The sequence below is a fragment of the Dipteris shenzhenensis genome, chromosome 3 (assembly GCF_047967505.1).
Source record: "Dipteris shenzhenensis isolate YYH24624 ecotype China chromosome 3, Dip_SZ_1.0, whole genome shotgun sequence".
Lineage (NCBI taxonomy): Eukaryota > Viridiplantae > Streptophyta > Polypodiopsida > Gleicheniales > Dipteridaceae > Dipteris > Dipteris shenzhenensis.
In genome coordinates this window covers 53700717-53726888 of record NC_141598.1, presented here as the reverse complement: position 1 = coordinate 53726888, position 26172 = coordinate 53700717, and the positions used below count along the sequence as shown (strand labels likewise).

Sequence of the window (26172 nt, the reverse complement as noted above, 5' to 3'; positions counted from 1 at the left end):
AGAGAGAGAGAGAGAGAGAGAGTTTACTCTTTAAAAAAAAGAGTGTGTGTTTTAAGTGTGTGTGTGTGTGCACGAGAGTGCGCGTGCACGCGCTTGTTATAGATAGATAGAGAGAGAGAGAGAGAGAGAGAGAGAGAGAGAGAGAGAGAGGGGGGGGGGGGGCTTACTCGTAGATCGAGGGAGACAAAGGAAGAGTCCTTGAAATTTTAAAGGGAAAAGAAAAAGGGAAAGGGGAGCGGTACGGTATTTTTCGAGGAAATGCAAGCTGTGGAGGACGAGGAGTGCTAGGAGGCTTAAGAGGAGAAGGAGGACTTGGGTGAAATACGAAGCGTAGGACTAGCCTAGAAGAAGAAGAAGACAAGAAGAAGAAGGAGAAGGCTGTATATTTCGTATTGTATAGTATAATATAATATACTGAGACTTGACAACATGAGAGAGGGCGCTTGTTGGTAGTGAACTTATATGCACACAACGAGCCCTCCTACAAACATCACTCTCTGTTTCTCTCTTTGTGTGTGGACGGTGCTGCTGCAAACAATCGCAGGTCTGATTATCATCATCATCATCTCTCTTGAGCTCTTGTTTTTTCATTCTTCGTCACCCTTTCCATTTCATCTTCGCTACCCCTCCATCTCCTACTCTTGCAGATGCTTCCTCCAGCCTCCCACATCCTGCAGCTGCTGCTCAGGTTTCTCTCCTTGCCATTGCCGTGCTTTGCGGCACTTGCTTTCCTCCTCTCATTTGCACATCGTTTTCGTCCCTCAATCCAACTAAAGGATCGCGTTGCGCAGATTCCTTGCCGCTTGCACCTCCTTAATCTTCTGCTACGAAATGATAGCATTCCGATCGCTCGCTGTTCTGTATCCTTTGCTGAAGTTTAAGCCCAAATATTCTTTCCCCGCTCTTTCGCCCCCAGCAGCTGCTTCCTTTGAGAAGGCCACGTTGTTGCTTCACAAGATCACTTCGGCTTCTTCTGCGCTTATGGTTAATCATACAAGCTTGTTAGATTCGCTCAGTTTCTCTTGCGCTTATAGCCGTAAAATTGCAGCTCCGACTGCGATACGAATGTCTGTGGAGATTTCGTATGATTCCTGTGGACAGCGCTCCAGTACCTTGTCTTCTGTGAAGGTGGTGGAAGCAATCTAGACTTCGATGGGCACGTCACAAAACAGATCTCTATCTGACGATGCTTTCAATCCTTGACGCGTTCTCATCGACCCAACAGTGTTCCTGTTCCCACTATCTCATTGAAGCATTCTTCTCTCTCGATTGATCCCTGTGTTCTTAGTTACAAGCTGAATCTCCAATCCTCAGCTGTTGCTGCGCAGGTTCTTAGCACCTTCCCGAGCTTCATCCCTGTCGCATCTGTATCTCAGATGGTAACCCAGGAAAGCTCTTTCCACGTATCTTCCGTGTTGGCGAGTGCCGATTGAATGGATCATTCTGCACAGGACCCCAATTTCGCGCTCTCCACAGACGCTTTCAGTGTCCGCGTCGCCAGTCTTGCACGATCTATATCCCAAGAATCCACGGCCTTCTAGCATCGACAGAAAACCATCAAGTTTCTGGCCGGTCTAGCTCGTGCCTAGCCCTTTTATCATACCTAACTCATACTTATCTACTTGTTTCCTTGGCTACTGGTCCGCTTGCGGCCTATCATTTTCCTGGATGCTTTATCGTGCTAGACCACCCTCTAGGTCCAAGGTTCCGAAATCGCAGTTCATGAGTTCGTTTCTATGTGTATCGAGCAGAATGTGCCGCGGTCCGCTATGTGATTAGTAATTAAAGAGGCCTAAAAAGTCTACATCACATTCCACGAAATCAGGCTTCGAAGACTGATAACTGTACTTACGGCATGTAGGAAGCCTCAGTTGGGTCATCCAATTAGGTTTCTCTCCAACAGAACTTCCGTAACTAAGCTGATTCACTCCTCTAGTTGTAGTGATTGGCTAACAGGAGGCAAGAAGTATTCTCTTCATTTTGTGAACCACGGAGGTGAACTGGCTGAGCACACCTTACGTAAGAGAGTAATCTAATACGCTCCTTAACAAAAAAAATGTTATGTAACGGGTATGTCCCCGTCTGGGTCTTAGGTCGTCTACAGAGTTTGGTTCTTCGGGTGTGGCTTCCTTATTTTCAATTTCTTCTCGACAGCTAAGGAATTAAAAGGTGAAATAAACTACGCTGTTGGGGACGAGAATGTGTCATACCCGTAGATGTCGCTGAGATCGCACACTTTAGTCGAGATTTATAATTTCACTGTGCTCTGGCCGCATTTTAGTTTCCATGGACTCTTGGCTGTCAAGTGGCGCCCTGAGCGCTCATTACGTTTTTGGAAGTCATTTATGTACCAATGACCCTCCAAGCTGCCCTTTCACGAGCGGTCAAGACCGGAGTGCCTCCATTTACCAGACTATGCACTTCATGAGTCTTTAATATCGCCTACGGAGAAGCCTGACCGTGGATGCTTGGCACTTGCTTAAATTGTACACAGCAATTTCTGTGATACTTGTTATGACTTGCATGCGGTATAGAAGCTGGAATTTAAGCTCTTCTAGTCTTTGGCGCAACTCTTGTCTGTGAGATTCAGTCGCAAGTTTTACACCAATATCCCATCTAGTATCTACCATCATGCAGGCTACAAAGCTTCCAATATGCACTAAATGTATGTGGGTTAAGCGTGTAGCAAAATGAATGTAGGAGAAACTTTCATCCACAACGTACAGGAGGCCGTGCCTTGAGAAGTTACACGAAGTTAGGCACGACAACTAGTGCACAGTATCATCATCGGTGAATAGATAAGCTGACAGTCCTGAGAGGTGGGAGGTATAACAACGGTTGAAGGTGCTACATGGCTAACAATATTGTAGAACTTTGGAAAGAACAAGCAAATACGTTTATGGCATCCTTAACTCAGAACTGTAACTCGAGCTGTCTGTCCAGGAACACCTTATTCTGGCGCAAGCGTAGTTTTCTCTTCATTTGACCCGGAGTGCATGGATTGGAAGTGAGCTAATACTTTGTGCTTCTAACTTGCAGGAATGACTCTTGCAACAAACACACCTGCTCGTGTCCCTCCGGGCTTCAGATTCCATCCAACTGATGAAGAGCTCATCAATTACTACTTGAAAAAGAAAGTTACTGTGGAGCAGTTTGACTTAGATCATGTCATTCGCGAAGTCGACTTGAACAAACTTGAACCATGGGATCTACATGGTAAGAGTGCGTTTTTTTGGCTAGCTTGTTAGTTATAAGTATATCTACTCGCCGAACTTCTGCTTAACCACTCTCTTCAATGCAGAGAGGTGTAAATTGGATGCCACGCACCAGACTGAGTGGTACTTTTTCAGCCACAAAGATAAGAAGTACCCTACTGGCACCCGGACGAACAGAGCAACGGCGGCTGGCTTTTGGAAGGCTACAGGGAGAGATAAAGCTGTTTATTCAAGCTGCCTGCGAATTGGTATGAGAAAAACTCTTGTATTTTACAGAGGCAGAGCTCCGCATGGCCAAAAGACAGACTGGATCATGCATGAATATCGGTTAGAAGACGGTGATTTCGGATCGCGAAGCAATGTATGTTCTCCAAGTTAATTACATCCCGTCTTTCGTCGCGTCCGCATGGGCATCGTCTTTTGGTCTTTTTCTGTTTGCAAAATATTTTCTAACATGCGTATGTTTACGTACAGGAAGACGGATGGGTCGTTTGTCGGGTTTTCAAGAAGCGCAACCACCAAGATAAGGAAAGTCACAGCCAGACAAACATATCGGAGGAAGAGCAACCTGGGCAAGTGTCAAAAGTGGAATACAGCAAAAGTTCTCAAGAGAATGCTGTCCCGAGTCATGCTTTTGCTTGCAAGCAAGAGCTGGCAGAGGAGTGTACTCCTCGGCAAGTTACATTCTTACAACTTCCACATCTCGAAAGCCCAAAGGTCCCTTCCAATGCTCCCTGCTATAACTCTGCTGATTTGAAAAGAAGTTTGACAGAGAGTTGCAAGAAAATAGAACATCCCTCACCCTTGTCCTTGGAGGGAGCCTCCCTGGAAGTTTATACCAGCAAGTCTCCCTACATGACTGAAGATAATTTGACAGACTATGTTGATAATGGGCAGTTCACAGATTGGAATTTGTTTGATAACATAGCAAGATTTCAATCAGAGTTTAGCAATTTTCCGGGTGATATACCAGAGTGTTTACACCTGAGCAGGCAGCAGCCTCTAGAGTATCCATCTAGCTGTGAAGTGGACCTGTGGAACTTTACAAGGTGAAGAACGGATTGGACGAAAACTTTTCCTATGTTTCTTATAGTGCTCCTGGAATTTTCTACGCAATACATCTGCCAATGTCATCTGAATTGCAAACATTGCAATTTTATTGGCATAATGCTTAAAACAGCTTAGTCCGAAAGTCTACCGGGAAACTCCTTTCCAATGCTTAGAGTTTCAACAAGTATCTGAATATCCCTGCAAGTTAAGTTTAGAGCGTTCATAGACAGGAAGCTGAAGTTATTGGGTTGTAAAGGCAGCTGAAGATTTGCCTTGTACAGAGTTGACCTTTTTGAGAAACCTCGATTGCTTATTCATGCTAAGAAATATAGTATTGATCGTCTCTCCTTGTTAAGTGGTTTTTATCGTTGAGTCCTGTCTCTCTTTTTATCGTTGAGTCCTTTGTCTCTTTTTTGTCAAATTGTTGTCTAAATCCTCCGGTGGACTCAATAAGTCGAGACAAATAGCATACACATTAGTTTTGGTACCCCAAGGTTTAGCTCTAAATTCTCAATTAATACTTTTTGGTACCCCAAGGTTTAGTTCTAAATTTCCAATTATAAATACTTTATGGTAGATGTCTCAAGCCCAAAAGACTTGGAAAGGTGTTGGCCGAATGTGAAATAGCTTTTGAGATATTGGTAAACTCTAGGCTAGTATGCATTTTTTCAACACTCCATGGTATAATATGTGGTAAATATAGCATGTATGTATATTTGCTTGTGTGGTTGACACTATGGAAAAAAGGGTGGCTATTGGTTGTGCTTACAATTTGATTTTTTGGGAATGGCTAGTTTCTATAGTTATTGCCATCAATAATACCATCATACGTGTAGCATTGGTATATCATTAGTATGTTTAGTTTATCAATAGTTATACTAACTCTGACAAAATAAAAAGTTTCCAAACTCATTATAAGCAAAAAAAGTTCCCAAAAACCCGTATAATGCTTACATATACACTATAGTTTTGAAAAAATATTGGACATCACTTCAACATAGTGTGAATGGGCATTATGGAATGATTGTTGTAGGAACTCATTTGAAACCCTCCCCCAAACCTCAAAAAATTTGAGGAAAAGCAAAGAAAAGAAAACCAAAATACATAATTTTCATCCATACAAACTCTCTATGTACTTTAAGAACCACCTTTGCTCCTCAGCAACATTATCATTTGCCATCGCCTCCATCAAAATTGCCAACTTGCTCTCACACACTTTTAGCAGCAACATGATATCCTCCTACATGTCTTACACTAATGAATATTGAAGTTAAAATTTAAAGGGTGATATTTTGCAATAAGTCTAAAAGGCTAAGACTTCATATGCTTATCTCCAAGAACATCCCATTAAAGTCTTTGCCCCAATCCTCTTCTACGTTGTGAAAGAGCTCAACCATCTAACTCAATTTGGAGCCATCATTATTTGATAGCCTGTCTATATTTCCTTCCACTATTGATTGTTGAGATTAAAAACCCTTTTTCTTTCCATGAGAGCTTTCTTTTAGGAGTCCTTACTCCAGTGTGGTTTCTTGACTAGCTTGGGCTCTTTAGTAGCCTCTAAAATGGTCATGCTCCTATGCATAACGACATCAAATTGTCTTTTCCCCATGTTTGGGGCCTTTAGTAGCCTCTCAAATGGTCTTGTCATCTCCCACTAACCAAAATGTGGCCTTTGCGTTTGGTATATTGCTAGTGAAAAGTATATATATAACATATTGAATGTGTTTGTGCATAAATCTCATATCTTAGCAAGCACTACCTTGCTAATGAAGCTGGAAGTCCTCAATCACCGCCCATCTTGATGAATCTTACAGGGTCATTATTTGCTTGGGTGTATCTATTTTTGGTGAGGTTCAGGGACTTTTCTGTATATAGGTATCTTGAATGACCCATAACTTATGCACTGCTCAACAGAATTCGGCAAACTTTTCTTCAAGTTGAAGTAAACATTCCAAACTTGAACATGAGATCAAAAAATTATGGAATCAGGATTTGGAACGAGACCGTTATAGCATTACAAGTGCTATGTTGCATGTGAAGCATGCATCTTGAAGACTATCGGATATAGCAATTTATTCAAAATCATCAAAATTTTGTTCTATACATATATGCAACCAAGTAATCATTCAAAAGTACACTACATGAGCTTCTCCTCAACCCAAGGATACACCTAAATGAGAACATTAGGCATGGGTTAATGGGCCTCCAATGTTGTGCTAAAGTGATGCATACCCATTTGAGGGCATGCTCCATAACTTATTTTTGATTTGTTGAAAACCAAAACGGATTGAAAATTTGGAATCCAAACTAGTAGAACTACTGCATGGTGGTCTTAAAAAATTGATAGTTGTTGGTATTGGTATCTAGATTCACCCTAAAATGGAAGAAGTTGGAAAAGTGCAATCTGTGCATGTGGAAATATATTTTTATAAATCCAACACTATTTACAATTTGGAGTTGTTTCTTTTTCCATGCACTTGCTTGCTATATGGCTCATAAGCATGCCAAAGGTCATTGCATTTAATAATACATAGCATCAAACCCGATACTTGCCCTTTGGCCTATTTGTGTTTTGAAGCATTTGAGGCCACATTGCACTTGTTTGGGATATCTAATTCTACTAATGTGTATCACCGAAGGGGGCAAAAATGGCAGCTAAAATTTTGCTACTCCCATGAATTTTAAATTTTCACACCTCCTGCCCATCAAATCTTGGAAGATTAAGTACTTGCAACCTGCCCCACCTTGCAACTCGCATGCACCTCGACTTGACCTTGCGCAAGCTTTGGTTTGCCATTGTCTTCTTTCGAGTAAGTTGTCTTCTATTCTTTGCTTGCCTCACTAGCTAGGCTCTCTGGGTCTATTCTGGACTGATCATGGCCATGGCATCAATGGCAACATGTAGCACGCCATGGCTTGCAAGAGAAGCAGACAGAGGCTGCTAGATAAGAAAGCTGAAAATCCAAGTCAAGGCACAAGGAATAGAGTGCGGGTCGAGGAAAGTGCTGGCATGATATCGAATCGGCAACACAAGCTGCTTTTGCAACATCTACGAAGGGAGAAACAACAAGAAAAAGAAGACTCCGTGCAGAGCAGCAGCAAGAAGCGGTTATAGATGCATGCATTCGATCATTGCCATCGCAGCAAAGAAGACAAGCTGTGGTGTCACGATTGGTGCATGAGAACATTCAAGGGAGCAACATCAGGCCATTCAATTGATTACCAATCTTGAGTCTTCACAAGCTTTAGCCTACACCCTAAAGTTCGTAGAGTAACAACCCTACCAACACCTCAGAGATGCACGCCCAAGAGGCGATGCTCTCTAACCTAAGAAATGGCCTACAGAAAGTGAAAGGCGTGCACAACTTAGCTCAACTAGCTACAAAGAGGGTGACATTAGCTATGTTGGTTTCCCCTAAAACAAAGGAGAAATGGTTTGGGCACACAAGGTCGAAGATGTTGTCAACCAGTAGGACCAACATGGCTCCAATGATAGAATGTAGAGCAGAAGCAATGCACGATCATCTCGATCCGAGAAGTCTGTGGGCTTCAACAGAATGCAAGAAAAGGAGAGACAACCTAAGTGTAGAAGTCATTGCTATAGTGGCAAAGTTTTGGCACAAAAATACGAGAGTTTCTCCAAATAGAAAGGACATATGTAAGAAGCGGATGGGACGCAAGGTATTGGAGGAGCATATCATACACATGCTAGATACAATGCAGGTCAGTGGTGCTTCAACCTGCAGCCTGGTGGTTGTTTGTGATTGAGCTTTGAGATAGTTTACTTGTTTCATTTCTTAAACCAGGCTTGGACTAAATTTGATTGTCCTAAACCAGCCCGATGGTTGGAACATCATGCACAACAAGACAAAGCACCCATAGACGCGCGCACAGACGCGTTCCATGAACTAAATAAAAAACTTACGGGCACGTCTATTTGCGTGTCTGGAGACCCGCATCTAATTGCACGTCTATATATCAGACTTACGCGCGTATAGACGCACACAAAGACGCATAAATAGACGCGCTTATAAACGCTTTTATAGACGCGTGTATAGATGCAAGTCGAACAGACAGACGCGAATATAAACACGTTTTTAAACGCACTGATAGACGCACTTTTTTTAAAAAAAAATTTTTACAGAATACTGTGTATGTTGTGTATGCTATATAGTTACAAGAATCCCATATCCACATTCTGTAATTCATTCATACAGCCAATCGCATTTTAATTACAATTCCAAATAAAATATTACAACTCCAAAACGCAATAAAATTGAAAGCTCAAAAAGTGCTTGTATATACATATAGCACGAAGCTAAGCCACGTCATGTGGCTTCAAGTACAAAAAATAAGGAAGCTAAGCCATGTCATGTGGCTTCAAGTACAAAAAATAAGAGGAGTCTATATACAAGAGGCACGAAGCCAAGCCAGTGGCTTTAAGTACAAAAAAGAATAGTAGCACTACTCCTACGACTAATCCTCGCTGCCTTCCACGCTCCCTTCTGCGCTCCCTTCTGCACCTCCTTCCTCGTCTTCCTCGTCGTCTTGTGCATGGGCCTGTAAACAAGGGACAACATATATCAATGTATGAAAAATCAAATCTTTACTTATAATTTTGGCATTATTTAATGACTTTCAAATACCTGGGGGGCCTGTCCAGTAGCTCGGGTATACTGCTCCTCAGTAATCAACCCGTCATCATAGAAGTGCCTCCATGTATCTCCTCTACGATGGTGGCGATGGTAGGCTGTCTCCACTGGAGTAGGGTATCTGCCCACGATCTCAAGCTGCATGACCGCGATACACTTTGTGGAGGGATTAGTACAAAGAAACAACCAACCTCCTAATAAACTACATAAGCAATATAATTTGAGATCGATACTTACAAATTGGGCCTCCCATGATTCAACACCCCCTGCTCCAAAATGCGCCCTTCCATATTCCTCCATCTGGATCCTCCGTGCCTCCACGTGCTACAGACTGGGCTCCTCCCTCGCTGACTTCATTGCCTTCTTCCACTCACGCTTGTGAGCGGTGTGGGGCGGACCCCTTGGAGGTTGACCTGCCTCAAGCCTCGCAAGCTCCGCTAGTGCCTGCCTCTTAAGGGAAGATCTTTTATTGCCAAGTATCGTAACAATCTTTGACTTCCCCCATTTATCTGTGAACTGGCGATTGGGGGGATTAGGATACCTAGAGCGAACAGTAGCGAGGGTCTCATCAGCCAACCTCTTTGGGTGGTCTTTATAGTGGATAAAGCAATCTCTGTAATTGTTAGCAATTACAGAGCGCATGAAGGCCATGATGTCCTTCCCCCGCGCATCCATCAAGATGCCTCCTGTCTGAGTGATGTCATAATAAATCATACCATCACCCAGAGGCACGTCTAAATCATCTGAATCATCCTCCTCCTCACCGCCACATGGCCCAAAGCACTGTGCCATGCATCCGCCACCGCTCTCCCTGCTACTACGCCTGCTACCCTGTCGTGTCGAGCTCGTACGCTGGCCACTCGTAGTTGGGGACTGCACGGGACTACGCTGACCACTCGTAGCTGGAGAACCGAGTCTCGACGGCTCGCCGAGACAAAAGGACCTCCTGACGGCATGGGGGAAGGGGCATAAGACGGGATGGCAGAAGGGACATAAGACGGCATGGGGGAAGGGGCATAAGACGGTACGAGGGAAGGGGCATAAGACGGCTGTGCAGACTCCGCTGGGGTGATCTCAGGCGGTGTGGGGTGGCTCGGAGTCTGTAGTGCCGACTCCTGGGGAGTGTTAAGGGTACCCGTCATATACTCGTATAACTCAGTAGGACTAGGAGGGTGCCCTAAAAGATTATATAAGTCCTTCCAAATCGATTCCCGCGGATCAGGTGAGCTAGAAGCACTTCCTGGCCACATGTTGAACTGGAAAATAGGAAACAAATCTATTACTTTGGGAGCTGAGAAGAAAGGGGAAGAAAAAAGAGGCTCTGTCAGAGCGCGCGCGTCTATAGACCCGTCTGATTTGCACGTCTATAGACGCATCTAACAGAGCGTTTAACAATTCGTTTAAAAGCGCGTCTAACAGTCCGTCTAACAGTGCGTCTAAAAGCGCATCTAACAGTGCATTTAAAAGTCCGTTTAACAGGGCATCTATGTGAGCATCTACAGACGCGTCTGTGTGTGTTTGCAACAAGCCAGAAGCACGGATAGACGCACCTGTAGATGCGCTTTTAGACGCGCCCTGAGACGCACCTATAGACGCGCTCCGACAGGCGAGAATACTAAAAAGTCAAAAAGGACGTTGCGCCTGACAAAAGAACGTGACGCTCATACCTAGATCCTGCGTTTCCTGGATGCGAAAAAGTACAAAACTGGAAAGAGCAAGCAAGAACAACTTCAAAAGGACTTACTTGGAAAAAGGTATGGAAGGATCTTTCTTTTCCAAACTTGTTTCTTCTCCTTGTTCGTACTCCTCCTCTCCTTTAGGCTTGGAAGCAAGTGTAGGTACGGTCCCTTTCTCTTGAGTGAAAGCTTGGAACTGTGTATGGGAGGCTCTCTCTTAAGCTTCGAATCTATGGAACTGCATATGCAGCCGTAGGCTGTTTCAGCTCAATCACCAATTATGTGATTGTCTTGAACCATTGTGGTTGAACAGACATTAGTTGTTGTCTAGCCTAGTGGCATGGTTGAGCATAAATTAATAGCAATATATTTTGCAATATATTGTTATTTTACTAAACCAACCTGATGGTTGGAACATCATGCAACCATGGTTGCTTCAGGTGAATCACCATTTATGTGATTGTCTTGAACCAGCGTGGTTGAACAGACATTAGTTATTAACCAGCCCGGTGGTTGAAATTATTATTTTTCTTAGTACTTAAATTCGTTAAATTTAATTTCTTGCTATTCGGGTCATATACCACTCTTAATTGTGAAATTCAGAAATGAAAAGTAATATATTGTTATTTTCTAATGGTGAAATTCAAAAATGAAAAGCAATATACTTGTTATTGTCTAATATGTGAAGTTGAGACCGCCAAGCTAAACGATCTCGATGGTTGAAATTGTGATAGTGTCCTAAACCATCCCGATGGTTGAAATTGTGAGTCCTAAATGTGTCCTAAACCAACTCGATGGTTGCCTATCCTAAACATGTCCTAAACCAGCCCAGTGATTGAAATTATGACTGTCCTAAACCAGCGTGGTGGTTGAAAATTATTTTGCTTCATTATATACTTTAATTATACTGTTTTTTTTCTTTTTTTAATATAGTAGCAAAAAGGGGGCTCGCTGTTCCATTATTCCCGCATGTTGCGTCAACAGATGGAGTTGTATCTCAAGTTTATGGATCAGAACCCAAACATTTCAATTGGGCAGAGGAGCTTTGAGCATTGTAAGCCCTGATACATCACGAAACTCAAAGATAGGAATGTTTGTTGTTGCAAAACACACATAGACTTTGACCTGGCCCGACAAACTATGAATGACTTGAGATTTGGTTGTGTTGCACAACAAGACATAGCACCCATAGACGTGCACACAGATGCGTTTATTGAACTAAATAAAAAACTTACGGGCGCGTCTATGTACGCGTCTATTTTTGCATTTGGAGACCCACGTCTATCATCGCGTCTATATAGCAGACACACGCGCGTATAGACGCGCATTTAGATGCATAAATAGACGCTCTTATAAACGTGTTTATAGACGCAAAAATAAATGCTTGTCAAACAGATAGACGCATTTATAGACGCATTGATAGACGCGCTTTATAATTTTTTTTAAATAATTTACAGAATGTTGTGTATGTTGTGTATGCTATATAGTTACAAGAATCCCATTTCCACATTGTGTAATTCAATTCTTACAACCAATGCAATTGCATTTTAATTACAATTCCAAATAAAACATTACAACTCTAAAACACAATAAAATTGAAAGCTCAAAAAGTGCTTGTATGTACATATAGCACGAAGCTAAGCCACATCATGTGGCTTCAAGTACAAAAAATAAGAGAAGTGTATATACAAGAGGCACGAAGCCAAGCCAGTGGCTTTAAGTACAAAAAAGAGTAGCTAGCACTGCTTCTACGACTAATCCTCGTTGCCTTCCACACTCCCTTCTGTGCTCCCTTCTGTGCTCCCTTCTACGCCTCCTTCCTCGTCTTCCTCGTCGTCTTGTGCACGGGCCTGTAAACAAGGGACAACATATATCAATGTATTAAAAATCAAATCTTTACTTATTATATTGGCATTATTTAATTACTTTCAAATACCTCAGGGGCCGCTCCAGTAGCCCGGATATACTGCTCCTCAGTAATCAACCCGTCATCATAGAAGTGCCTCCATGTATCTCCTCTGCGATGGTGGTGGTGGTAGGCTGTCTCCATAGGAGTAGGGTATTTACCCACGATCTCAAGCTGCAAGATGACACAATTTACGGAGGGATTAGTACAAAGAAACAACCTCCTAATAAACTACATAAGCAACATAATTTGAGATTGATACTTACAAATTGGGCCTCCCATGAATCAACACCCCCTGCTCCAAAATGCGTGCTTCCATATTCCTCCATCTGGATCCTTCGTGCCTCCATGTGCTGCAGACCGGGGTCCTCCCTCGCTGACTTCATTGCTTTCTTCCGCTCACGCTTGTGAGTAGTGTGGGGCGCGCCCCTTGGTGGTTGACCTCCCTCGAGCCTGGCAATCTCCGCTAGTGCCTGCCTCTTAAGCAAAGATCTTTTATTGCCAAGTATCGTAACAATCTTTGACTTGGCCCATTTATCTATGAACTAGCGATTGGGGGGGTTAGGATACCTAGAGCGAACAGCAGCGAGGGTCTCATCAGCCAACCTCTTTGGCTGGTCTTTGAAGTGGATAAAGCAATCTCTGTAATTGTTAGCAATTACAGAGCACATGAAGGCCATGATGTCCTTCCCCCGCGCATCCATCAAGATGCCTCCTGTTTGAGTGATGTCATAGAATATCGTACCATCACTCGGAGGCATGTCTAAATCATCTGAATCATCATCGTCCCCACCGCCACCTCTCCCAAAGCACTATGCCATGCATCCCCCACCGCTCTCCCTGCTACTATGCCTGCTACCGTGTCGTGTCGAGCTCGTACGCTGGCCACTCATAGCTGGAGACTGCACGGGACTATGCTGACCACTCGTAGCTGGAGAACCGAGTCTTGACTGCACAGGAGTATGTCAACGGCTCTGCGAGACAGAAGGACCTCCTGACAGCATGGGGTAAGGGGCATAAGACGGCATGGCAGAAGGGGCATAAGACGGCATGGGGGAAGGGGCATAAGACGGCATGGGGGAAGGGGCATAAGATGGGCCTGCGCTGTGTAGCCGGCTGGGCTGTGCTGACTCCGCTGGGGTGATCTCAGCTGGGGTGATGTCAGCTGGTGTGGGGTGGTTTGGAGTCTGTAGTGCCGACTCCTAGGGGGTGTTTAAAGTACCTGTCATATACCTGTATAACTCCGCAGGACTAGGAGGTGTTGAGAGTTCACGCTCAACATCATGTGATCATGTGTGCATAGCACCATCACGTAATCATATGTGCATAGCACTAACCTTATAGAGTGCTATAAAGGAAAGGGTTAGCTCCCCTAACCCTAACCCTAAAAGGGTTTGTATATATTCTATTTTTTCAACCAATTCTAGTGTACAGTTAGTCATTTGTGGTGTGCTCTCTAGCTGTGCCCTCTCTCCTCATCTCCTCATCTCCACTCTTCTCCTCTCCCCTCTTCATATTTTGTCATGGTATCAGAGCTCCCTTGTCTTCCGTTGAGACATTGAGATTCTTGAGAATGTGAGAGATTGTGAGATTGAGAGTTCTCTTGAGTGATTGTGAGATCCTTCCCTTCACTTCCGTTGAGAGAAACTTCCGTTCACTTGAGAGATTATTCCGTTCATTGTGAGATTTCATTCATCAGAGATTTCCGTTTGTTTGAAAGAACATCTGTTCTTTCCATTGTGATTTGAGAGTGAGAGAGGTGTTTTCTTCTTTAGAGAAGTTCTTTGTAAGGTTCATTTCGAGTGAATGAGAGAGACTTTGCATCTATTCCGATAGAGAGAGGGAGAGAAGCCCTTCAACTTGGCTCTTGCAAGCATCCGAAGAGCTTCAAGGAGCTTCAACGCAAGCAACATTTGCTGCAACTATGCCACAAAGCTTCCTCAAGCTGCCATCAACTCTTGCGCCATCTTATGTGAGCTCCTCCTCGGCAAGGGCTCCTATAGCTCTCCAACTATGACCAGCTGCATCGACTACAATGGCAACCACCCTGCGGTTGTAGCGAGCTCAGCGGAGCACACATCTCGGCTCCTGCAACGAGCGCCACCAGTCAAGCATCTAACTTCAACCGACGGAATCTCCTTGGCGGCTGCATTCCTATGAGCTACCTCTCCTCTCCATCAAAGAGGGAGACTCAGATTCAGACTCCACTCAGAGGCGACTTCAACAAGCCGATTGGACTCCCCGCAGCCTCCTTCAACGACCATCTCCGATATACTGCCAGGTTCCAAGCTCCGCTTCCACAGCACACGGGCTGTAGCTCCCAAGGCTCTCCAGTGAGCCCAAAGCGGACTCTACAGCTGCAATTTCAGCCCCAACGACCTTTAGGGAGCAGCTCTCCAATAGAGCCTCTACACTGGCGCTCCATAGCCGCCTCCAACCAGCGTCGACCAATGGGCCTCCAGCATCAAGTCTTCATCAACGACCTCTGAGGCGGTGCATCTACAACTGCAGCAAAGCCTTTGAGGCTTGAACGACGGTCACCTTGTTCCCACGGCCGCCACTTTATACGCGAATGAAGACCCTTGAGCGATCCACCGACTCCCATGAGCTAGCACGGGCTTCTCCTAAGCTCTAGGCTCAACCGCCTCCAAGTGATGTCGGTGGCGATGGCGACACCGGCAGCCTTCGCGACGGCGCCATCTCCAAGGCTCACAGAGCTCCAACGAAGAAGAAGACGGAATCTTTGAGATTCCGTCAGAATCTCAAAGATTCCGATCGTCGTCATTGTGACACGTGGCATCTACCTTATCAGAAGGGTCACCACACACAGGTGTGGTCAATCAACTGACAGGTGGCAATCCTTATCTGACACGTCAGCAGTTCCGTGAGACTGCCACGTCATCACTGCCATGTCAGCTGACACGTCACCTCTGCCACGTCAGCAGTGCCACGTAAGTAGGCCACGTCAGCACCGACTGCCACGTCACCTGCCACGTCATCAGTGACACGTCATTAGCCACGTCACCTGCCACATCATCAGTGACATGTCATCAGCCACGTCATCTGTGCCACATCATCTGGCCACATCATCTGCCACATCATCAAGCCACGTCATCTGTGCCACGTTATCAGGCCACGTCATCAGTGACATCATCTGTGCCACCTCAGCAGTCCAGTCAGCACTGACCCCTGCAGGCACAGTCCCTTGCCAGGCACACTGTGCACACACAGCATGTGCACACTCCTGCCACCTCAGCACAGAGCTTCACTGGCACACCTCTTGCTAAGCACAGTGCCACATCATCACTGCATGTGACTCACAGTGACACATCATCATTGAGCACCATTTGCACTCCTTTTGCCCCTCCACCTAGATCAAGTCATATCTCTTGATCCAGGAAGAATTTGAGGGTGCTCCAAAAAGGAAAGTCGCTCGATTTTTCGTGCTCTATGCGCTCGTTACATCACACGCACATTTCGGCGCAAGTTACACTCACATTTGAGCCTCGCCGACAAAACCACTTCCTTCACGCACATTTGCCTCTACATCGACGCATCTGACCCAGCACTTAAAAAGAACAAAGGAAAAGGAATTATTTGCTGCTCTTTCATCGATCGACGGTTGGTTTAGATCTAGATCAGAGTAGACTAGATCGCCATAGAGGGGACGCTTTGAATTCCCCAAGTTGCCAATCTAAGCCATGCCCGAAATTCCCGACTAGTACCTACTCGGAGTCAGTCCATACACTCACATCCGATTTCACATCATTACATTACCTAAAACCTTACGTTCATCAGTTCAGTGAGCAGACTTCAGAGTTCAGAGGCATTGCAGATTGACTCAGTGGGCAGATAGCACTTGATTTCACACACACATGCCACCATTGTAAAGCCTATTTGGCTATCTCGCGGCATCGTGCACATCATTTTCAGCCTTGTAAAGCCTCTTGGCTATTCTCGGCATCATTGCCACAAGCCTTGTAACACAGGTCAGATCTTATTTACTGCAGTTCTATCTTCACCAACGGTACAGAGATTTCACTTGGCATCTTCAGTGTATTTGCAGTTGATTCATACAGAGTTTTCCAGGACACTTTTTTTTGAGTACATTGTTTGCACCATGTCGACTAGCAACCTCAATCTGGAGGCATCTGCTAAGTTAGACAACTCCAATTACGGTACATGGAAATACCGAATGGAGACCATTCTTGTGCTTCAGGACAAATGGGAGTATGTTGATGGATCCATACCTAGACCATTGGCCGATCCAGCCACCAGTAGCTCTACTCCATCTGATGTCACAGCACCAGCAACGGGATCTACATCGGGATCTACATCTACACAAACAGTTTCCGCATCAGTAGCAGATCCTGCCATTGCCCGAGCTCAAGCAGAATGGGATAAGAAAGATAAGTATGCCTATCACCTGATCAAGCAGAATGTGCAAGATGTCATGCTAGGACAGCTCAACACAGTCAAGACATCAAAAGAAGCATGGGATATGTTCGCAGCTCTCTCCGAGTCCAAGAACACATCCAGGATTCTCACCTTGAGAAACCAGATCAACCAGAGTTTCCGCAATAGCAATGAAACCGGTCATGCTTATGTACTCCGCATCAAAGACTACAACAATCAACTTGCAGCAGCAGGAGAGACTATGAATCCCGCAGAAATGGTTCAAGTAATCCTGAATGGACTAGGAGAAGGATATGAGAATCTGGTCCAGAGTATTGCCATCCAACGGCAAATTCCAACACTTGAAGAACTTCAGTCAGTTCTACTTGGTGAAGAACTCAGGACTCAGGCCATTCAAGCACGTAAAGGTCATTCTAATGATCAGGCATTCACCGCTTCAGACAGAAGCAGAGGCAAAGGCAGAAACAGAGGTAAATCATATCAGAAAAGTGGTCAAAATCAAAGTCAGAATCAGCATCAGCATCAGCAGCATCCTCAGTAACATCAAAATCAGCAAAGAGGAAATCATTCCAATAGAGGAAGATTCCAAGGACGAGGGAATGCATCCACCAATGTGTCAAACATTCAATGCAACTATTGTCACAAGTTTGGACACTATGAAAGAGATTGCCGCAAGAAGCAGTATGACCAAGGCGGTCAATCCAGCAGTAATCGAGGGAATTCCAGAGGAAGAGGAAATCATCGTGGTGGAAATTCTAGTCACAGTCATTTTGCAAATGAACATGGGAATATGTTTCTTGCAAGTGAGGAATTGCATCAGACTGATACAATAATGCACCCAGACACTGATTTCAATCCCAAAGAGGATTTCAGCTATCAAGTCGACCAAGTGGAACAGGATCCTTGGTACATCGACAGCGGTGCATCATCTCATATGACAAATCATCAGGAATGGTTCACAGAAATGAAGCCATTAGAAGGTCAAAAGAATGTCATCTACACACCAGACAATACACCGAATCTGGTTCAAGGGACAGGTGTTATCCCTATGAACAATTTCACTGGTACAAAAGGATTAGTCAAAGATGTGCTCTATGTTCCGAAGCTCAGCAAGAACCTTTTGTCAGTAGGTCAAATGACGGAACACAACTACAAAGTCATCTTCGACGGTGATGAATGCACTATCAGAGACAAATCCAAAAGAGGTCAGCTAGTAGCAAAAGGTGTCAAGGAAGGACGCTTGTACAGGATGCTAGCTACCGTACCAGATAAACATGCCATGTCAGCTCAAATGCAACAGATGCCACTATCTGCAAAATGGCATAAGAGATATGGTCATGTCAACTTCAAGTACTTGTTAGATCTAAGGAATCAAAATATGGCACTTGGGATTCCGAAGCTACAGTTTCTTGGAAAGGTTTGTGAAGCATGCTGCTTCGGCAAACAAAAGCGAACCAACTTTGTCAGAAGTACCTCTCGTGCACGAGGTATTCTTGATTTAATTCATACAGATGTATGGGGTTATGCCCAGACCCGCAGCATCAATGGTTCACTTTATTACTTGACCTTCATCGACGACTACAGCAGATATTGTTGGGTCTACTTTCTGAAAGAGAAATCTGAAGTGTTTGCCAGATTTCAAGAATTCAAAGCCATGGTAGAAAACCAAACAGGCAGAAAGATAAAGGTCATGAGATCAGACAGAGGAGGTGAATACATGTCTTCAGCCTTCATGAACTTTTGCAAAACTCACGGCATTCGAAGACAATTCACATGTGCAGATACTCCTCAGCAAAATGCAATAGCTGAAAGGAAGAATGGGACTTTAGCAGACAGTGCTAGAGCAATGCTTAGTGAAAAGCATCTTCCGAATCAGTATTGGGCAGAAGCAATAGCTACAGCTAACTACTTGCTTAATCGGCTTCCTACCGAACCGATACAAGGTATGACTCCTTATGAAGCATTCACTGGACACAAGCCACGCATTGGGCATCTCCGCATATTTGGTTGCATAGCATATGCCCACATACATGATGATCATCGCAGGAAATTGGATGCGAAGTCACGCAAATGCATCATGGTTGGCTACAGTGAAGCAAGTAAAGCATACAAATTGTATGATCCCATCAACCGCAAAGTCATTATCTCCAGAGATGTAATCTTCGATGAGGAATCAGAATGGAAAACCTCACCTACACAGGAGATAGAAGCATCGACTTCACAGTCATCTATAGAACAGGTTGATGAAGAAGAGCAAGAATTGCCAGCAACACCCCAATCAGCGTCACAGCAGCTCAGACGGTCTACTAGGGAAAGCAGACCACCAGCCAGATTGACATATGCTCAGAAAGGCAAAGCAATTCAGGTGGAAACCACCAACTATGCTCTTATGACTACCATCATGGCTACAGAAGAGCCAGTGTACTTCGAAGACGCAGTAGATAAGCCAGAATGGCAAACTGCAATGAATGAAGAAATGGATGCTTTGTATAAAAATAACACTTGGGAATTATGCGACCTTCCACCCGGAAAGAAGGCCATAGCCAACAAATGGGTATACAAAGTGAAGTACAATCCAGATGGCAGTATTCAGAGATACAAAGCCAGATTAGTTGCAAAAGGATTTGCACAACAATATGGCCAAGATTATGATGAGACTTATGCTCCAGTAGCAAAGATGGATTCCATACGGTTCTTGATATCACTAGCGACACTCAGTAAATGGAATGTGTATCAGCTCGATGTCAAGAATGCATTTCTCAATGGTTATCTAGACAAGGATGTCTACATGCAACAACCAGCCGGTTATGTTGAACCAGGAAAAGAGAACAAGGTTTGCCATCTCAAGAAAAGTCTCTACGGCTTAAAGCAAGCACCCAGAAGTTGGTACAGCAGAATTGACAAGTATTTTGCTGATCTGGGATACATGAAGTCCAATGCAGATCATACTCTCTACTACAAAGTTCAAGGGGAAGATATTACTATTGCACTTTTGTACGTAGATGATCTGATTGTGACAGGAAGCAAGGATAGCTTCATTCGAAAGCTAAAACAAGACTTATCTGCAGAGTTCGACATGAAAGATCTTGGACTTATGCACTATTGTCTTGGAATTGAGTTCTGGAGAGATTCAGATAGCACATTCATGAGTCAGCTCAAATATGTTGACAGTCTCCTGAAGAAGTTTCATATGGCAGATTGCAAGATTGCAGCCACTCCCATGGAACAGAGTTTGAAACTTACTAAAGATTCAGAAAAGCCTACAGTCAATGACAGATACTACAGGCAACTCATTGGATCTCTTATATATCTGACAATCACACGGCCAGATATTTGTTATGCAGTAAGCTCACTAGCACAGTTTATGGCAAATCCAAAACAGTCTCACTGGAATGCAGCCAAAAGAGTCTTGAGATACATCAGAGGTACAAGACAATTTGGGATAGAATACAGAGGAAGTCATCCACGGTTGCATGGATACTGTGACAGTGACTATGCTGGAGATCATGAGACCAGGAGATCGACACAGGGATATGCATTTTTCCTTGGTCAAGGTGCTATATCATGGTTGTCAAACAAACAGCCAACTGTTTCTTTGTCTTCGACTGAAGCATAATATAGAGCACTCACTACAGGTGCATGTGAGGCTATATGGCTCATAAGACTATTGTCAGAAACAGATTACTTTGATGAGTCAAAGCCAACAACAATATACTGTGATAATCAATCGGCTCAAGCATTGGCCAAAAATCCAGTATATCACTCCAGAACAAAACACATTGATGTCAGAGAGCACTTCATCAGAGAAAGAGTGTTACTTGATGACATCACACTGCAGCATTGTGATAGCAAAGAAAATGTTGCAGACATCTTTACCAAACCACTCGGTAAAGAGCTATTCGAGAAACACCGACTAGCTCTTGGTTCGATGCAGAGGAAGGACATTCCCATTAAAGGGGTGTGATGGAATGTAATGCTCAGTCCTTCTTCGATTCCCCAGAATCATCATCTTGAGGGAAGGCCTACTTCATGATGTTGATCTTGAGGGAAGGTGTTGAGAGTTCACGCTCAAGATCATGTGATCATGTGTGCATAGCACCATCACGTGATCATATGTGCATAGCACTAACCTTATAGAGTGCTATAAAGGAAAGGGTTAGCTCCCCTAACCCTAACCCTAAAAGGGTTTGTATATATTCTATTTTTTCAACTAATTCTAGTGTACAGTTAGTCATTTGTGGTGTGCTCTCTAGCTGTGCCCTCTCTCCTCATCTCCTCATCTCCACTCTTCTCCTCTCCCCTCTTCATATTTTGTCAGGAGGGTGCCCTAAAAGATTATATAAGTCCTTCCAAATAGAATCTCGAGGATCAGGTGAGCTAGAAGCGCTTCCTGGCCACATGTTGAACTGGAAAAAAGAAAAAAAATCTATTACTGATGAGCTGAGAAGAAAGGGGAAGGGAAGCTAGATTACTGACTGTCGAAGCGCATCTATAGATGCGTCTGATTAGCGCATCTATTTTCACGTATAACAGCGCATCTATAGACGTGGCTGTCTGTGTATGCAAACAGGCTAGACGCGCGTTTAGATGCGCCTGTAGATGCGGTTTTAGACGCGCTCTGAGACACGCCTATAGACACGCTCCGACAGACGGACTTTTCTAAAAAGTAGAAAAGAACATTGCGCCCGACACACAAACGTGACACTGATACCCAGATCATGCGTTTTTTGGATACGAGAAAGTACAAATCCAAAGAGAGCAAACTTCCAAAAAAGATCAACTGCAAAAAGACTTACCTTGGATAGAGGTATGGAAGGTTCTTCTCCTTTTTCAAAGTTGCTTCTCCTCCTTGTTCACCCTCCTCTCCTTTAAGCTTGGAAGTAAGTGTGGGTGCCTTCCTCTTAAGTGTAAGCTTGGAAGTAAGAGTGGGAGCCTCTCTCTTAAGCGTCGAAACTGTGGATCTGCTAATAAGGAAGGAAGCAAGCTGCGAAGTATAAGTAATGTGAAGAAAAGCGAAGCGGGCACACTAAAAGCAGGTTTAAAAGCCGCGTCTATAGGCGCGTGTAAAAGCGCATCTATAGGCGCATCTAAATACACAAAGTAGACACGGTTTTAGACACGCTTTTAGATGCGCCTATAGACGTGCACCACAGAACAAACAGACACGGTTTTAGATGCACCTTTAGATGTGCCACAGAGTTTAAAATTAAACATTTGAAGAAGAGCAAATTTTTGTGGGTTGTTTGTTTATAGGATGTCTTCATCTTCAACAAGTAGCTCCAGTGAGGATGAATCCCTCTGTATCCACCATTGCGAAATGTGGTTGGAGCAAAAAATCAAATGTACGTGTGATCGATGTCAAGGAAACATGTATCGTGCACGTAGGATTACACTCAATCACATCTCAAAGTATGGAGAATGGGATGTAACCGTAAACAGGGTAAGAGCTTGTAAGTTAAGGTTGATTGAGATACCTTCCTCTTAAGTGTAAGCTTGGAGGTAAGAGTGGGAGCCTCTCTCTTAAGCATCGAAACTGTGGATCTGCTAATAAGGAAGGAAGCAAGCCGCGCGAAGTATAAGTAATGTGAAGAAAAGCGAAGCGAGCGCGCTAAAAGCAGGTTTAAAAGCCGCGTCTATAGGTGCATCTAAAAGCGCGTCTATAGGTGCGTCTAAATACACAGAGTAGACACGGTTTTAGATGCGCTTTTAGACGCGCACCATAGAACAAACAGACGTGCTTTTAGACGCGCCTTTAGATGCGCCATAGAGTTTAAAATTAAACATTTGAAGAAGAGCAAATTTTTTTGGGTTGTTTGTTTGTAGGATGTCTTCATCTTCAACAAGTAGCTCCAGTGAGGATGAATCCCTCCGTATCCACCATCGCGAAATGTGGTTGGAGCAAAAAATCAAATGTATGTGTGATCGATGTCGAGGAAACATGTATCGTGCACGTAGGATTACACTCAATCACATCTCAAAGTATGGATAATGGGATGTGACCGTAAACAGGGTAAGGGTTTGTAAGTTAAGGTTGATTGAGATACCTATGGGTGTTCATATGTTTGAGTTATGATCCCGTTTTAATTTGATACAGGATGCAGTGCCACACCCAATATGTTGCCCTATGCTCGCCGTGAGGAGGCGAAGCGTCGGTGATATGAGGTGGGATCTTCAGGAGGGACCGTTACGGATGCATGGAGTGATGGTGATAGTAGCCCTCCGCCATTACCTCATGAAGCCGTGGAGGAGGAGGTGTTTGATGATATGGTGCAGGATTTATATGTCCATCAAGGGAGGGATGATAGCATGGAGCAGGATGATCTTTTTACTGCAACATCGACTCCACTGTTTGAGGGGTGCACATTCTCTATTCTATGTGCCTCCCTTGAGTTACTAAACTTGCAAACCATCTATGGATGGAGCAATGCAAGTTTGAATGCATTACTCAAGTAAGCTTTAAAGTCTATTTTGCAAACATGGTGAATTATGCTAGTGGGTCAATTACTCGAATGCTTTTCCTCATTTATGGTCTTCACGTGTAGGCTATTATGTAAAATGCTTCCAAGGGAGAATAAATTACCGACCTTAAGAGATATGGCAAGGCAACATGTGACCTCTCTTGGAGGATTAGATTACAAGCACATCCATGCATGTGTCAACGATTGCATTTTGTTTCGTGGACTACATAAGGATGCAAGAGAGTGTCCTACTTGTGGAGAGGCAAGATATAGAGAGCAGATCTCAAAACTTTGGATGTGCCTCATAAGGTTCTGCGACATTTTCCCATAATACCTCGCATCCAACATATGTTCAAGTGCAAATCTATTGCAGAGCTCATATCATGGCATTCCTCCCATCGATCAACCGATGGCAAGTGGAGAACTCCCGCGGACTCTCCTGCGTGGAAGCATATTGAAGACACATGGTCAAGCTTCAAGGAAGAACCTAGGAGCTTGAGACTTGGATTGGGTATGGATGGTGTGAACCCGTTTGGTCTCAAAAGCATGTCTTACAGTGTATGGCCAGTGATATTGGTGAATTATAATCTTCCACCCTCTATGGCTATTAAGAAAGGACATGTTATGCTGTCCCTTCTAATTCCAGGGAAGCATAAAGTCAAAAACCCTGATGTTTATTTGGAGCCTTTGATTGATGAGCTAGAGATACTTTGGAGAGGTATCAAGGTGCATGATGTGAGCAGGCCTCCCTCGTCACGAGACTTCAACTGCAAAGCAGTCTTGATGTGGACGATGCATGACTTCCCAAGCTATGGTGAGTGTTCAGGTAAGCATTGCACTTCTAATTATGAATAGGCAAAGGATGTGGCACCCTAAACCCACTTTCAACTCTTAATTGCAGCTATTGTTTAGGTCTCACTACATCGGGTTACCATGCATGTCCTTTTTGTGGTCCTTCGCTAGTTGCCTCACGGGCAGATGCATTGAAGAAGGTCATGATCTATGAGAATCACCATCGATTTCTCCCACCTGATCATCCTAGATATGTTGCCCCTTGGAATGAAGTCCTTCCACAATCACTCATCACAGGAGATTGGATGAGAATTTGGGATGGTTCCATGACTCCTCCACAACTTGGCATGAGCCGGTAAGGGTTTGTAACTATTGTGTGCTATATTGGCTGGAAATAAAGATTGCCTACTAACACTTTATTTTGTTTAGATACTGCATCTTTTATCGTTTACCATAAATTTGGTCCCACCTCAAGATCAATCACCTACTTGATCCCATGCATATCTTCAAGAATGTGGCATCTACCATTTGGGAGCATTTGAATGGGACACAAGATTCCACAGGCATAAGGGAGGATTTACGTACCACAAGTAGGATGCATGAAGCTTGGCCACAAGAGAGACCAAATGGGCGTGTTTTTTTACCTCATGCACCGTGGATGTTATCAAAGCTAGAGATGGTGACAGTGAAGCGCGCTATTACTACAATTCGTACTCCCATTGGATGCATGAGGTGTTTGAAGGGAGCCTTTACAAAGAGCAAGAAAAGAGGTGTAGAGCAATTATATGGCTTGAAATCTCATGATTGGCACAAGATGCTCCAAGTAAGTATTTTATGTGCATAATATCCTTTTCCTTTCAAATTTGTGATTGAATAATTATAAGCAACTAATCAACCACCTTCTTGTGGGTTGAGTCCATACTACCTACTAGCATTTCACGTAGTGCATCGAAGGATGTGAAAGATTGTATTTACAAGATGGGCAAGCTTGTGAGGTACTTTACATGATACAAAATATGATGCGTATCAATGCTCCATGCAAGTTTGAATGCATATTGCTAATATGCTGTACTTTTTCATTTCTAGGTATGTGAGCTCAAAGGAAATAGATCCCACCATGCTTAAGAATGCTTGAGTTATGTCAGTGGAGGTGGTTTGTTTAGTGGAGGAGACATTTCCATGTTCTATTCTCACAAGCCAACTACATCTTATAGTGCATTTGGTGGATGAGATTGCTATATGCGGTACTATACATGCACGATGGTTGTTCTTCCTCAAGCACTTCATGAAGACCTTGAAGGGCTTCGTGAGAAAAAATGCAAGACCTGAAGGCAACATGGCCGAGGGTTGGTTGGTACAAGAGTCACTTGTATATATTTTTGAGTTTCTTGTTGATGTGGATAGCTCTCTCCCACGACTATGGAGAGATGATGAAGACCTAAGGATGACCTCTATTGTGCCTCAAGGGAAAGGACGCAACAAAGTAATAGACACGGAGTTGCATAATAGTATCAACCTCTTTTGCGTGCTTACTAGTGATGTGATGAAAAGATGGGTGACAAGATACGAGGATGCAAAGGCAAGAAGACAAGAAGAAAGGGCCCTCTTTCGTACACATCACGGATCTTGTGTGCCATACCGTCAGTATCTAAGAGCACTTCGAAACGATATTCATGTGGATTGGCTACTTGATGAAATGGAGAAAGTAGAGAAAGACGAGGGGATGCATATCACAATGGAAGAATGGGAGTATGCTAGGGGATGCATGAGCAAGGTCGGTATATAGAATGTTATGCATAAGTTAGGAGCTTTCAATAATTTAGATTGCTTATTTAATTGATTTTTTCTTGGTGTAGTGCACTATGTTCAATGCTATATGGTGTGAGGGCAAGCATTTTCGAACACAACGGATTGATGATAAGAGAAACACACAAGATTGCGGCGTCATTGCTAGCTTTGAGGGAGCCAATGGAGCCACGGATGATTATTGTGGCATAATCCAAGATA

The 26172-nt window shown here is 43.9% G+C and overlaps 1 protein-coding gene across 2 annotated transcripts; it reads left to right on the top strand.

The window, feature by feature from the left end:
- Nucleotides 1-490: 490 nt before the first annotated feature.
- Nucleotides 491-4532, top strand: LOC147904000 (NAC domain-containing protein 43-like). Of its 2 annotated transcripts, none has more exons than XM_087372787.1 (4): nt 491-544; nt 3040-3216; nt 3302-3576; nt 3690-4532. In XM_087372787.1, the coding sequence occupies exons 2-4, from the start codon at nt 3042-3044 to the stop codon at nt 4266-4268; spliced, it is 1029 nt and encodes a 342-aa protein (XP_087228913.1). In that variant the 5' UTR covers nt 491-544; nt 3040-3041; the 3' UTR covers nt 4269-4532. The 2 variants fall into 2 exon arrangements, with proteins under 2 accessions (XP_087228913.1, XP_087228911.1); XM_087372785.1 differs by lacking the exon at nt 491-544 and adding an exon at nt 620-688.
- The last annotated feature ends 21640 nt before the right edge of the window (nt 4533-26172 follow it).